The sequence below is a fragment of the Erpetoichthys calabaricus genome, chromosome 10 (assembly GCF_900747795.2).
Source record: "Erpetoichthys calabaricus chromosome 10, fErpCal1.3, whole genome shotgun sequence".
Lineage (NCBI taxonomy): Eukaryota > Metazoa > Chordata > Cladistia > Polypteriformes > Polypteridae > Erpetoichthys > Erpetoichthys calabaricus.
Window position 1 is genome coordinate 149,572,562 of NC_041403.2, and position 16,066 is coordinate 149,588,627.

Genomic DNA, 16,066 nt, shown 5'->3' on the forward strand with positions numbered 1-16,066 from the left:
ATCACGGATTCTGAAGGAGGCCTCTGCAAAGATGTCAGTTCAACTCTGCTTTACACCTTTGTTATCAGATGAAGTTCTTGCTGATCCCGGTGCAGTAAGAGTCCAACCACTTTCTGGAATGCAGGTTGCAGGACGGTGAAGCTTGATGTCTGTGTCCCTGTTAAAATCTGCTGTCTTAACAGACCTGGTGTTTCACTAAAACCTAGTAGAATGGGCAATGCCCACTTTGTCTTACAAGGTACAGATACGTGGCACGTTGTACTGCAACAGGCTGTATGCAGCCACAAAATAGCAGTGACCAATGGAAAACACTGAGAACAATAAAAAAAATCAAAGCAGTAAGAAAAAAGTTAATAATAATTCAGTATCAGACATTGCATTGCAATGTGCTGCAGACCGTGATTGGAATAACACTCACAAAAATGAATACATATAGAGACAAAAACAAACCGAGAAATGAACTAATCAAACCTATCGGAGACCCCAATGTCAACTTCAGGAAACCACTGAAGAGTTTACCACTATAATTCTGTTACCATCGGGAGCTGAGCATAACTTGGTTTTTAACCTGTGGACAGAATTTGACATTCTTTAAAGATTTTGTACAATCATTATTAAAATTATAATAGATTATTTTTCCTAACTCTAAAGATGTTGCACAGGTTTGCAATGAATAGGCCTTTTTACATGATTTCAAATAGGGAATTTTGCTTGCCCTTTCATGCAGCTCCTCATTTATGATGCCAGAGGCCGACGTTAAATGTGAATAATTGACCTGGAATGACAACAGTTACCTGGTTCCAAGAACTGAAATCCATGAATAACAATAGGCCAAATTACTGCAGTATTGAAGGAACTCTTGTCACCTTCATTTTGACAGAACATACCTGATTTGCTTGGTTGCTTATTGTCAATATTTTACTAAGACAGACTGTCAGTATGGCATGGAGTCTCCATTAGCAATGTTTGCATTTCTTACTGAAGTTTCACTATTTTTGTTTTTGTCTGAAAACACCTTAAGTGTGTTATAGGAGAGTGGAATCTTCCAGCCTAAAAATAATACTGACTTTTCATCCAAAGTGATTTCATTTATTTACAAACCAGTTCCCGGATAGGTTTAAACAGACAGAGCACTGTTCTCTTACCTGTAAAAGCTCATTTTTTACCTTGCCACAGTATCTTGGAAAGTGCTTCTTCTTGTAGATGCCATGCTCAAAGAGTGATCCAGCCTCACTCATATTTTATCTTGTGAAATAAGAACGGGACTACAGGCCAGAGAGGGCACAGGTTATTACCTGGACTGGAGGCCCAAGAGGAACGTTGTATGGATTGGCCAGCTGGGCGGAAAGATAATTCTGTACACAGCCAGTATAAAATAATGGAGTGGACTAGCAGAAGTCGGGACTTGAGAGGGGGTCCATCCCCCATGCGCTAGGTGGCAGTGGTCCTCATATGAGAACCCAATCAGGACACCTGCAGGGGTGCCAGGGAGAAGGAGTCCGGAAGTGCAGCCCTGTAGAGGTCCCTTGGGGTCAATTTAGGGCGCTTACAGGGGAGGACCATTCTACTTTGTCTATGACCCTGAAATACTTCCTAGATGAGACAGAATGGCACCGGAAGCATTCCTGAGTCACATATGGTAGAGTCGGGAGGCAGCGGACAAAACTTAGCAGAGGCTAAGAGGGATAAAGAATAGAATTATTGATTATTGATCATTTATTTTGTAATTTGTGGCTTATTATTGGGAGAGGATTGTGAAAAGGTGCCTGGGAGAAGAATAAAAATCCTTTATTTTTTTCTATTAACGTGTGGTGCTTTGCTGAGTCTGTGGTTCAGGGCTCTCTGGCTCCCTCTTGTGGTCACATTATATCTGGTTACGATATATATTTTAATTTAATAAAATATAATTTATACAGTATATAAAATATATTGTAACCAGTAGGGACACCACCAAGCTCCAAACTCCAGATATCAACACATCCAACACTGTCACAAGTTCAAACAAAGGATTTGTTTCTTAAACACCGTACTTTCACAAATGAGCAAGATCCAGTTCCACAGCCCCAGATAATATATCACTCTTTCCCCTTCTGCTGCTCCTCTAAGTGAGTGTCACCCTCCGCTTCCTGATAAGTGAGATCTTATATACATGACGTGAGAGAACTTCCAGTACCACCATCTTGCATTCGGGTAGAACTTCTGGGTCAGGTGAAACCTCCTTAAAATAAAGACTCCTCCTTTCTGCAGCAGCTCATGATGCCCACTTGGGATGCTGTCATATAGAATCTCCCCCTGTTCGTCCATTATGGCTTCCCATTCAGCAAAGGAACAACCTTAAATGCCAGTCCATCCACTTAAATGCTCAAAAATGCTTTGACTGAAATTTTGGTGACATTATATAAAGCAAAAATAGCCTCCCTGTATTTTTTTTTTTTTTGTTAATATTTATTAATATTATGCTAACATTCATGCTCTGCGCTGCACTGAAAGTGAGCTTTATGCTAATGAAGGACAGAGCAGAAGCGATTGACTGTCCAAACCAACTGTTAACCAATAGGGTGGATGGATGACGAAAGAGGGGTGCAGTGTCCTGAACAGGAAAAAAGAGACATGATCAAGGTTGGTGTGTACAGTGAGGTGTGACATGGAAGGATAAAGTTCAGCAAAGGTCAAAGAAGGTGCACAGCTCAAAGAGTTAGCAAGGGGCGCTTTTGAAACCCTGGAGATGTTGTGATGGCTGTGAGCGTAGGTGTTGCTTTGCTAGAAGCCAAAAGGAAAGGAGAGAGGTAGACGAGATGAGCCTCGAGAAACTGCATAAGTTTAAACTTGACGGGTTCTGGGCTGCTCCCTTGAAGTATACATTTGAATTGACGGACTTTGAAAGGGGACCCCAACCCCGCCCTCCAAAATAGTTTAGTTTACATTTACTTGTGCAGCTGCTTATTTTCAATGGGATGACCCCACTCTCCAAAATTCTTTCCAGCAAAGATAGAGTATGTCCAGCCAAAGAGATGTTGACATAAAAAAAGACATGTTTATACAAGTAATCCCGCCAGCAAGGCACTGCAATAAGGTCATTGATTTTCTGGAAAAGTACTCAACAAAGTTCATTGGGGTCAAGTTTGTAGAAGGGGTGGAGCTAATTGTAAGTTGGTTGTGACCTGTGGCAGATACTCAGAATGACAGAATAAGGTAAAGTCTGTAGATAAGCTGTTCACCTTTGGAAAATAAGATGCCACACACTGTCTACCTTCCAGAACTTGTCACTTCTCCAATCCAAAGAGCTATCTCCCGTCATGATTAGGTTTCACATTAAATTTGTTTTTTCGTATCTTCTAACGTTTTGAATGGTTCTCCTATTGCCACCATTTTGATAGCTGTTGTTGGCACTACTTCCTTTATTGCTAGTTGTGTGGCTTCTTGGGTCAGGTAATCAGCACGATGGGATAAAAGGTCAGATTGGGGTTCCTTTCATACCTCCTAATAAAAAATACTTCATTTTTTGTTATTGTGCCCTTGCGAGTTTCGTTCAGTTTTGCCCATTTTTTTGGCTTCGATTCTTGTCTCTCGTTAGGATTTGATAGCGAGGTTTATTTTTATTTGTTGTGGTTTCATTTTTACACACTTCTTCCAGTTTAGCTCAGTAACTAAATTGACAGGCCATCTTCATGCTATCCCACTGATGTCAAAAACTTAATGACTGCACAACCAATACAAATGTTTATTTGATTGGCATTGTAAAGTTTAATGAACTCTAACATGTCCATTATTGTTCACAGGCATTGTTTGGTTTTACTGGTGTTTTGTTTTTTCAGTTGTTCAGGATTATCACTTTCGTCACCCTCTCATAGTGCTTAATACTTCAAGATCGTCAAAATGGAATAGATAAATGATGAGCATCTACCCTTAATGTCTATGGAGAGTTTATATATTGTAACATGGAGAATATGCATCAGCTCAAATCATAGTTTTATCAGCAAAAGCAGCCGTAAACATAATATACAGTACACCTTAAGTTGCCCATAATGCTGTTCCTCAGAGTCAGTTTTTCGTATGTAAAATGCCAGTGTGCTACATCTGTTTTATCTTCTTTACTGGCAGCATAACCCAACCCTTAGGTAACATAACATACCATATCTTAACATATTATCATCTAACAGATGCAGGGTTTTGTGTGGGCACAGGGTGCAAAGCAAGAGCTAATCCGTCTCAGTCCCACTAGTGTACATACTCCTACTCCTCAAGAATCACCAATTGACCTAATCTTTGGGATGCGGAAGTGACAGGGCGAAGGTGCAAGCTCTACATAGACAACAACTGAGTATTAAAGTCAAACCCAGAGTGCTGGATCCATGACACAGCAGCGTTTCTGGGCCACTGTGTCACATACTACCATTCAGTTGTGTAATTATTTTAAATCTACCAATGGTGTCACAATTTAAAGTATTAAGAATTATCAACATTTTATTTTCTTCCTTTACAGATCTGGAGATTAGCAGATGTGACCTGCAATGTGAAGTGAATAACGTCAACCACCACACGGACCTCAACGGCACAGACCGGCTCATAGTGAGGAGAGGCCAGGCCTTCACCCTCACACTGCATCTTCAATCTGGACAGTTTGAACTTGGTGTCAGCACCTTTAGCCTTGTTGTGGAGACAGGTAACCTTTTCATAGTTATGTAACAAGGGGGCATCCCTATGTTGGGATCTGAACACTTTGAATGCGAGGTACGAGTTAACTTGTATCTCCATTGAGCCTGTCAAAACGTGACATATGAGAGAAATCATATCTCATTATACAGCTACTATAATGCGATCACTTTACTGGCAACCTTTGCTGCATCTCAGTTACCTACTATAGTGCTGCCATCTAGCAGACAGAATTTTTTTTTAGTCACAACAGCTTGTGGAAAATTGGGGTATAAATAGTTATGTGATTGTGGAAAAAGTATAAAGCTGCTGATGTTTTGAAATACAAGGGACATTCAGTTATAAACAGGAATTTTCATTCTGTGTTATTATAAAGAATGCAAGGTAGACATGACTCATTGGACAAATACATGCATGTTTCAAATTGTCGTTAGTATTGCTAGCTGCTCTTTCCCTCCATCCTGTCAGTTGTAATCAACATGTCGGAGCAGGAGGTACACAGTAGTGTTGCACAGCGAATTATTAAATTTTTGACGAGTGAACAAGTCAAACAATCTCAGATTTTTTTAGAGATTTTAAAAATAATAAAAAAATGTTTGTAAAGTAAAACGATTTTATTTACATTAGTTATAAATGCACTAAAAAGCAAAAACAAATTCTTTAGCCACAATTTTCGTGGTTATATGTGACTAAATAAAATCATGGGGCACACATAAATTAATTGATTCAAACAATTTTTGAAACTTGTTTAGCATGGTGGGGAATTACAATGTTGTTGTTCTTTTTTATATTCTATGATGAAAGTAGCTATTCTATTAATTGATTGAAAGAATTAAAATATGTGCACTCTACGATTTTATTTAGTCTCATATAACCACAAAAATTGTGGTTAAAGAAAAATGTATATTTTGCTTTTTACTTTTATAACTAAAACTAGCAAAATACCCGCGCTTCGCAGTGGAGAAGTAGTGTGTTAAAGAGGTTATGTAAACATATATATACATATACATATACATATATACATATATATACATATACAAATTTACACACATATATATATATATATATGTACATATATATACATATAAATATGTACATATATATACATATGCACATATATAAATATAGACATACATACATTCACACATATATATATATATATATATATATATATATATATATATATATATATATAAAAAATAATTATTCATGGCATTCGTAGTCTGAATCGCAATCTGATTGTATGGGTGGTTATCTACCAGGTAACGCTTATGGTTGGCCAGCAAGTCAGCTAACATCCACCACGGTGCCTTCAGTTTGTGAGGAGCAGATCATAGATGGTTGAAAATAGTTTGCTGTCAAATAATGCAAACAGTACGTGACACGTGTTTTGCCCTAATTCTTGGCTCATCAGGCATACACACTCACTGTACTCCCTTACGGGAATCGAACCTCGGACGTCAGCGCTACAGGTGAAGCCCCTAACATTGCGCCACGGCGTGTGGTTCGTTTATTTGACAGCATATAGATCGGGGTAATTACATTCACGGCATTCGTAGTCTGAATCACAATCTGATTGTATGGGTGGTTACCTACCAGGTAACGCTTGTGGTTGGCCAGCAAGTCAGCTAACATCCGCCACGGTGCCCTCAGTTGTGAGAAGCAGATCATAGAATGGCTGAAAATAGTTTACTGTCAAATAATGTAAAGAGTACGCGACACGTGTTTCACCCTAATTCTGGGCTCATCAGGCGTACACACTCACTGCATATAGCCAAATTCCCGGGCTTCGCAGCGGTGAAGTATTGCTTTTAAATTTTAATTAAGAAGAAAAGAAAACCTTTTTAAATTGAGGGAAAATATACCAATAACAATTTGTTAAGGATCTGTTTTTTTGTGAAGCTGCCTTTACACAGCCTGTCCGCTGTTTTATAAACGAACGCCATATAAGGCCGTCCTTTCTCCTTGCTTAGCGGTTCTGTATTGTTTTATTGTTCATTTATTACGATTGTTATAGTTATTGTGTAGGTATTTGAGACTCACTTTTCTGTTTAGGTACCCATTTCCTTTATGTAATCCGCGGATTCTCCGCTATTTTTTGTTCGTTTATTATGATTATAGTTATTTATTGATTCCCTTCTTTAGCTGACTGCCTGCTCATATAAGGCGCTCTGCTGTTTTTTTGTGAAGCAGTCTTTACACAGCTTCTCCGCTGTTTTATAAACGAACGCCATATAAGGCCATCCTTTTTCCTTGCTTCGCCAAGGAAGCAGCCTTTTTATTTAATCCACGGGTTCTCCGCTGTTTTATTGTTCATTTATTACGATTGTTATAGTTCTCTTTGTATACCACATTGTCAGTTCAGCACTCCGGTTGTAATATGACCAAGTCGTGCAAGCTTACTGTTGAGAATGCAACGTATAGTTGTACAGGAGAAAAGCAATCTTGCCAAACTTAATTTAAACTTACGGTTTACACCGTGCTTTGTTTCCGCCTTACCTGCACTTATGAATATGCTTGTATGCGTCACTCGCTCGCTTCTTATTGTTTCGCTGCCTTCTCAATTGTGTAATGAATGTTTTCTTCAGCGCTCTTTGGGGCTGTTCCTTTTTTTCTACGTACTGCGTTCACAGTCAGTTCATGTGATTATGTAGGAGGCGTGATGACGCGATACACAACTCCGCCTCCCACGGCCAGCAAGCTGCAGTCCATTATAGATAAATAAAATCATTTTTTACTTTTTTTTAATATATTTTTTTACTTTTTAGTTTATGAGTATTTTACAAATGATTTTTCTTTAATCATTTTTTCATGAACAGGAAGCTTCTTTAAAAGTATTACATACCGGTTCCATCAAGGATTAAATTCAAGATGCTGCTTCTCACCTTTCAAAGCCCTACATAACCTTTGCCCCCCTCTACCTCCCTCAGCTCCTAGCTCCTTACACTCCTTGTCACTCTCTCAGGTCCTCGAGCAGTAATCTCCTTATTGCTCCCACACACCAGACTCTCCACCTTGGGAGGCAGGTCCTTTAGTGCTATAGCCCCTCAACTCTGGAACTCTCTTCCTCAGTCTCTTGTTTCTGCACTTTTAAATCGCAACTGAAAATTTTCCTCTTCTACAAACTTTTGTCATCTGTGTAATTTTTTTTTTACTCTGTATGTAAAGCGGCCTTGGCTTTGTGAAAGGCGGTCAACAAATGTAACTTATTATTATTATTATTACCCCTGGTAGAGTGTTTGACCCGTGGTAGTTATTCAGAGAGGGACTATCATCTCTCTTGGTCAACTTAAGAAATTTTTGGAGGGAAGAACTTCGATTCGAATGAAGAGGTTATTGATGGTGTGCAAGAATGGGTCAACATGCAGTCAAGACTTCTACTGTTCTGGGATTAAGAAGCTTCCTGAGCTCTGGAGCAAGTGTATTGCAGTGGCAATAGTGTGTAAGTCGTTTCATCGTATTTGATTAATAAAGTGTAGCTCATAAATTCCTGTTTATGTTTGAACGCCCCTCGTAACTAGATTTATTACAAGATAAATATTTTGATGATAATGACAGTGATCGAGATAGTGACTCTCAATTGGATGATATGGAACCTTTGGGGTTTGGCATTTATGTGGCCTATTTGGAGACAGAGCTGGAGGTGGCAGAGTTAATGATGCTAAGATTTGCATTGGGTGTTGCAAGGATAGACAGGATTAGAAATGAGGACATCAGAGGGTCAGCTCAAGTTGGACGTTTGGGAGACAAAGTCAGAGAGGCGAGATTGCATTGGTTTGGACATGTGCAGAGGAGAGATGCTGAGTATATTGGGAGAAGGATGTTAAGGATAGAAGTACCAGGGAAGAGAAAAAGAGGAAGGCCTAAGAGAAGGTTTATGGATGTGGTGAGAGAGGACATGCAGGTGATGAGTGTGACAGAACAAGATGCAGAGGACAGAAAGATATGGAAGAAGATGATCCGCTGTGGCAAACCCTAACGGGAGCAGCCGAAAGAAGAATATTTTGAGCAAAAGCGTTGCTTCATCACAAGGTGTTCGACTTGTCAGGACTATCAGGACAGCACTGTATGGATATTCTGCAACCCTCTGACTGCAAACAGTCACCAACTACTAAATGGTTTTTTTTTTTTTTTGCTCAATCTTGGATGATGCCAAGTAATGTGTTAAATTTGCTACACATGATCTTCTACGCTTGCACTTTGTGTGGTGCCATTTTAGTAATCAAAATAAAATAATCAACAGTTTCTTTACACTTTTGATAGAGTGACTGTTGCTAATATAACTGGTAATGAATGGTCCAGTAGTCAATGTATATTAAATGCAAGGAGAGTTATTCATCCATGAATTGCGAGGACATTTGTGATAATTGTCAAAGCAGACTGATGCGGCACGGGCTCCTTCAGGCCCACAAAGAAGATTCTCAGAGTCTTAGGACAGGCAACAGAATTGAGAATTATTGTACGACGTACAGACTCCATTCCAAAAGGATTGAGCAAACAACTAAAAGCAACTCTTACATTTATTACAATTCTTATCACACAAGTCATTATTCATTCTCATCTGTTTCCTCAATATTTCACTGCTCAGGTTCTACCCCTAATTAATCTACCATTATATCTTGGCTGGATTGGTGTCAAACTCTTCACTGCCCATCATATCCATCTGACAAGTCCTCACCTGCACTCCTCTTCTTTCCCAGTGTTCATCAATTATTTACAGCCCAAGAGTTTACATTCCCCTTCTTATCAAGGGGCCCATCTCTTCTCAACTCTCCTGCACGTTCAGACTTTAACTTGAGAGATAATGGGGGTCTGTGGTAATAAAAATATATAGGCATGAGTTTTTTAACTCCTAACTCTTACATCTTAATCTCTATATATGTCAAATCCAACGTCTGTCCATCTGTCTGTCTGTCTGCTTTTCACGAGAGAACTAAACGGATTTAGATTGGGTTTTTTTCTATAATTTGCTTGAACATTCCGGTTAATTTTGCGACTTCTCTCATTGCGCTAAATATTATCGTTCACTTGTGGTACTGATTTATTCGAGCTAATCCAAGAGATACGTAGTGGGCTGAGGGGAGGGGGACAGGGCCCTCCTCACTCACGTACCAGCATCAGGGGCGTTCCTTACCTCTACTTAACTAACAAACGAGAAAACTACTTAATGGATTTAGATCCGTTTTTTTAATTTGATTGAACATTCCAGTTGATTTTGTGACTTCTCTTATTGTGTTAAGAATCATAGTTCACTTGCAGGAGCGATGTATTCGCACTAATCCAAGACAGAGGCTGCGGGCCGAGGGGAGTGGGAAGCATGACGTAAGGAGTAGGGAGCCGGGCAGGGCCCTCCTCACTGTCCTGTTTCACTACTATGCAAGCGGTGCCACAAGGGACGGCTAGTACTTAATAAAATATAGTGTCTACTTTTCTTATGTGCTTATGATACTTTTTCTAATACGTTCTGAAATACGCCCGAACACCACCAGACAGAGACCACGTCTTTATAAAAAGCACACGTTTATTCACAGTTCTCACACAGCACACAGCACCAATCACCCCTAATACAGGCCTTTCTCTCAGTGTCCGTGGGTCGCCTTTCCTCTCTCCACGGGGGCTTCATCCTGCTCCCACTCCCAGTCTGTAGGAAGGCGGCCCCTTTTATGTTCACCCAGACGTGCTCCAGGTGCTTGATTATGCTCTTCCGGCAGCACTTCCTGGAGTGGCAGAAGTGCTGCTCTTGCACCCGGAAGCACTCCGGGCGTCCCTGGAAGAATCTTCCTCCATCTTTCCGGGTGTAGCGGAAGTGAATGTTTCCCGGGTTCTCTGAGGCTCGGGGTGCCCCATGGCAGTGGCCACGGGCCCCAATGGGCTTGAGCCTCCTTGCTCCTTTCCCGTGGTCCCCTCAAGATCCAGGGCGGTTGCCCCCTCATGGCCCAGGGGACGTATACGCCACCTCCCGGTCCTTCCAGGCATCCCGGCTGGGTCTGTCCCCCAGCCTTCTGTGACAATGTAGAAATTACTAATTTTAAGAATACATTTTTCTATATAACAAACTGGACTCCACAGACCTGATCTCCTCTTCCACAGTGACCAATTTCAGCACCTGCACAAATTTCTGGAGGGTTTCTGAGGAGAAGCTGTGAGATGTAAACCTTCTAACGTATCCCCTGGGTCTCTTCCTGGTAGGACATTCCCAGTGTTTTGATTATAATTTGGTTTCTTTTTACATTTTTCCTGACCTGATTTTTGCATCTTTTCTGAAGTCCCTCTTTTTTTTGTTCTAAATAGTTTGATTCACGCTGAATCTAATCCTGCATATTAAAAATATTTTTCACACGTACAGCGTTTTGTTTTTGTTGGACGTCATCATTTTGTGAACTTTTGTGTCTTCTGTTTGCCAATGTTAGTGAGCGGGAATGCACGGTGTGTGTCTTCATCAAGGTCACCGCGGGTCACTCCTGGGTGATCAGAGATTGAATAAAAATTCTTTATGCGTATTTTTGTTTGCTTTTTGATTACAACACTCTCACTTTGAATTGTGGTTTCAGCTTAGGCTTTGGTAATGGATAGAACTGCTTTTACTGGCTACAAACTTTCACTTGGTTTTTGATTTACATTTCATTTCTGGGTCCTCATTTACAAGAAAACGTTCCTGCCTTTTCCTTAAAGCATGACACATAGGCAGCCAGGGGGAGCTGTGGTGAGATAGAAGTCCATGGCGGTCCGAGTTGTTTTATTTATTTCAGGCTCAAGGGGGCGTAGGTGTACACGGTAGCATCGCTGGGCAACTCTGGGGTGTGTGGAAAGACAGTCCCCGGTCACAGACAGACACACCAAATGTCCAGAAACACACACGTTTATTACGATTTCCTTTAACACCACAAGACACAATGTTTTAGTTTGCCCAAACCCAGTCCCTTCTTTCCTTCACTCTTCACATTCCTGCCGCCTTTACTCCTCTCCTCCAAAGCTTTGTCATCCTGTTCCTGCCTCCCGCTCTTGACTGAAGGAAGGCGGCCTCTTTTATAATCACCCGGATGTACTCCAGGTGTTCTGTGATGGTCTTCTGGCGGCACTTCCTGGTGTCGCGGACATGCCGCATGAGCACCCGGAAGCACTCCGGGTGTCCCTGGAATTCCTTCCGGCAGCACTTCTGGGTGTGGCAGAAGTGGTGACCTCCAGGGCTCCACAATCCTCCGGGCGCCCCCCTGTGGTGGCCATGGGCCCCAACAGGGCTGAGCTTCTATGCTCTGTTCCCGTGGCCCCCATACAGACCAGGGCGGCTGCCCTCTCGTGGCCCAGGGAAGGTACAGTCCCTCTCCCGGCTGGGCATGGCCCCCAGTCGTCAGCCACAGGTAATGGATAGAACTGATTTTACTGGCTATAAAGTTTCGCTTGGTTTTACATTTCATCTCTGGGTCCTCATTTACAAGAAAACGTTCCTGCCTTTTCCTTAAAGTATGACACATAGGCAGCCAGGGGGAGCTGTGATGAGATAGAAGTCCATGGTGGTCCAAGTTGTTTTATTTATTTTAGGCTCAAGGGGGTGTAGGTGTACACGGTAGCATGGCTGGGCAACTCTGGGGTGTTAATAAGGAAATTGGCTGATTTACATATTCATATGCACAGCAGTCAGCCCAGCCTGTTTCCTCATTGGCCGTCTGGGCTTTGCAATTCAAGCACCTGTACCTACTACAGTATAAAAGGAGCCTGAGTGCGCAGATTCAGAGAGAAAGATTGAACAGGATGAAAGAGACACAAAGAGACTGGAAGTTAAAAAACGAGAAGAGGAGGGGTAGGATCAGGGCACAGCTGATGCAGCAGAATGGAGGCAAGCGGTCAGATGGAGTGAACGGATGACGCTCACGGGACAAGGTCACTCCTGTTGAGTACTTAAGGAGTAAGGACCAACTGCTCCAAGCACAGGAATAGGATGCAGTTCTTGAATCTGCTTCTAGGTATCATGTGCCTACAGTCTGGTTAATCCGTTCACCAAGTTGCATCACGCTATGTTGATCGAGGGTGTATTTCTGCCACTTATTTTACAATTGTGCAAAGGACTTTAGTGATTTTTATTTTTTTATGCAGATTTTCAAGAGACCATAATGATCACATTTTTCAACATTAACGGACTTGTTCATAAAGAGTTTGTTCCCCATGTAAAGACATCCGTGACATTACACTGAACTGCTGAGGTGTCTATGGAAAAGCATCAGGAAAAAATATCCGGAGAAGGGAACACATAAACTAACTTTGTTTTGCACCATCACAACACACCTGAGTAAACCTCATTGTCCATCAATGAGCTTTTGGATAAAAACAATGTGGTGGAACTTGCTGTTTCATGCACACCCTTATTCTGTCGTAGAAGGTTATTTAAGCTTTACAAGCACATGTCTGGATTGTGGGAAGAAAGTGAAGAATCTAAAGGAAAAGATCAATAACACGGATAGAAATTGAAAAGACCACATGAAGGGGAACAGCACAGGGACTCCATATCAGATCTGTAAATGATAAGAACGTACTGTGACCTTCAACTGGAGTAAGCAGATCTGAAAATGTTAAAATATATTAATAATTACAGTGGAGTAAGTAATGGACCTCCCTTCATTTTCAAGACTTGCTTATTAAACTGTTTTGGCAGCTTTGGGTGTTAACAGGGACACTCGAGCACATACCCACATTTACTCGTATTATACTGTATATATTGTTTATTATTTCAAGGGATTGTTAACATTATTAACTAGCCAAATCAAAAATGACGTCAATGTGTATGTGTTTATTTTTATACCAAGCCAATAACAACAAATTACATACTTTTATTGTTATAACCAAACCATATTAACATTAAAGTCAAACAAGGGTCTGTCATGACCATAGCAAGGCAATAAAAAAATAATTCCAATTATAGATAATATTTATCTTTTTCCACCCATCCATGTGTTTTCTGAATCCAATTTTTTTTCCACACAGAAATAACCATGAGAAACGTCAAATGCAAAGCAGGAAGCAAACCTGAATGGCCGGACACACTCTGGCACACACCTAACCTAAAAAGCAGATTATTGCGATATACAAAGAAACACGAGTACCTGGAGAAAGATGAGAATATGGCAGCTCCACATTAGCATCAAACTGAACGCTGCTCGCCAAAACTGTGAGGCTGCTGTGCAGGCCATTCTACCAAGGGCAACTTTTATAGCAGCGGTTTCCAGACTTGAGGCTGTTGCCCTAAATATGGCCACAGGCTGGTCAACCTGAGCTCACTGCACATTTTTATTGTAGATGCTGGTTATTAGGTTGTTATTTAACATATGGGTCAGCAGTCCTTTTCATACAACTATCAGGTCAGGTCAGGTTAGGTTGGGGAGTATGCACTGGTACAGCGCATTGCTGCACCCACCACACAACGAAACAGCTCGGGATATTTTTAACACAACAAAGTGGGCAGAAAGTGAAGGGGCCTGAATCCTTTCTGAATTCACTGTACTCCTATGTTACGTGGCTGATGAAACGATTCAAGAAGTAAATTCACAATACCAGAACAAATCGTCCTATCTAGGTAGCCCCTGTTCAGTATTTAAATAGCGGGGTGTCTTTTGAGTTCTGTTACACGATTCTGTATATTTTGTTGAAATCCAATTTGTATATATGTTGCTTGAGTTTGTTTAAGTTACTTTAATTTTTTTTTTTTTTTTAATTTTATAGGACCCTGTGCCAACGAAGCATCCAAAACAAAGGCAGAATTCGTCTTGTCAGAATCACCAGTCGAGAACTCCTGGAGCGTGGTAGCGTCCCACCATGATGAATATTCTTTGTCACTGTCTATCTCCTCCCCTCCAAATGCTTGTATTGGCCGCTACTCTCTGTCATTTAAGCAGAACCGCAGTATTCCTCTTGAGGACTTCATCCTACTTTTTAATCCTTGGTGTCCAGGTAAGAAAGAAAAAGGCAATAAAGAAAAAAGCAACACATATGAATTAATGAATTAACACATCAAAATGAATGTCTAGCGGTACAGTATCATAATAGTTTTGAAAAGAGAAGAGTTTACAACTTACAGATGAAGGTGCTTCAGTGTACAGTATTTGGACAGATTTTCATAATTTTGGTTCAGTGCGCCACCACAATGGATTTGAAATTTAGCAAACAAGATGGGATTGAAGTGTAGACTTGCAGTTTTAATTTAAGGCGTTTAATAAAATCATTGTATAAGCCATTTAGAAGAGACAAGCATTTTTATACACTGGTCCCCTCATTTTCAGGGACTCAAAAGTATTGGAACAAAGTAACATAATCATAGTTATAATGATCAGTTTCATACTTCTTCTTAAGTCATCCAAGATTAAGACTTTGATGTGTATCGTCTACGAAGCGGACTATTAGCAACAAAGAGACAGCTTTTACTATTAGAAAGGCATAAGGGTTGATGTCCTTGTGATGATGTGGGTTCTGCTCCAAGCTCTCATCTGGCTTCTGGGGAGCTCTCGAACCCGACACCATCAGTAATGTAACCGGATGAGCTGGACAGTGAGGTCAAAACAAAACAAGGGGATGGTACAAAAGTGCTTTAATTCTTTGAGGGCTGAATATTTTTTCCAAAGAATGATGGTTTCATACAGAAATCAACATAAAACGTCTGTTGCTGCATGCTGTGGCTGCCAGTTTTCCAAGAATGAGTGGCAGGCTTGCTGCCAGGCCGTCTTCACATGGCTGGGACAGCAACGGAGACAGTCATGGTCTCAGTGCATTACAATCTGGATTCTACCTCTTGTCGTTTTTAAGTGGCAGTCCTCCCTGACGAACATTGTCAGTAACACTACTAGCTGGGAACTGATCAGCTGAAGCTGGAACCTAACATTCATTTTCGATCACTTGTATCAAAATCTGATTCCAACAAGTCATAGTCCAGTTCAGAAATGATAGGCAAGACGTCATCCATGGAGCATTTTGCTTGTCACATTGCTTGCCAGATCTCAGTGCTATTTTTGCCATTGTGTGTGCCTTGCTATTCACGTGAGCGCAGGGAATCTTGGTCAAACCAATGAATCTAACTTTCCTTCTAGCAACGAGAGTCCAACGTAATGGTTGGTTTAGTCACAGTTTACAGTTGATTACAATCATCAACTCGTCCTTTTGACAAAAGTCGACATCAGCCCTGAAAGAGTTAATTTAAAATGTCAAGTGTTCAAAGAAATAGTGCAGTGTTCACAACGTTATTAAATAAATAATCCATAAAAATGGATAAAAATCCCAGACGTTAAAAAAAAGGCTAAAACGAGATTTAAAATCCTTCTGACAACATTGGGGTCACACCAGTCAAGCTCTGCTCCTTCCCAGTCCCTCCAGCTCACTCAAGGTATATTCAGCAGGAAAGACTTCAACCACCGCGGTCCTCATTCTACAGACC

General features: G+C 40.9%; 1 protein-coding gene across 1 annotated transcript in view; it reads left to right on the forward strand.

The window, feature by feature from the left end:
- The window catches only part of LOC114659540 (protein-glutamine gamma-glutamyltransferase 2-like), a 128,883-nt gene that overhangs the window by 59,607 nt on the left and 53,210 nt on the right, over window positions 1-16,066 (forward strand). The window contains exons 2-3 of the mRNA XM_051932563.1: window positions 4,484-4,663; window positions 14,365-14,592. Of these exons, the coding sequence (XP_051788523.1) occupies window positions 4,484-4,663; window positions 14,365-14,592 (408 nt within the window). The remainder of the gene's footprint in view (window positions 1-4,483; window positions 4,664-14,364; window positions 14,593-16,066) is intronic.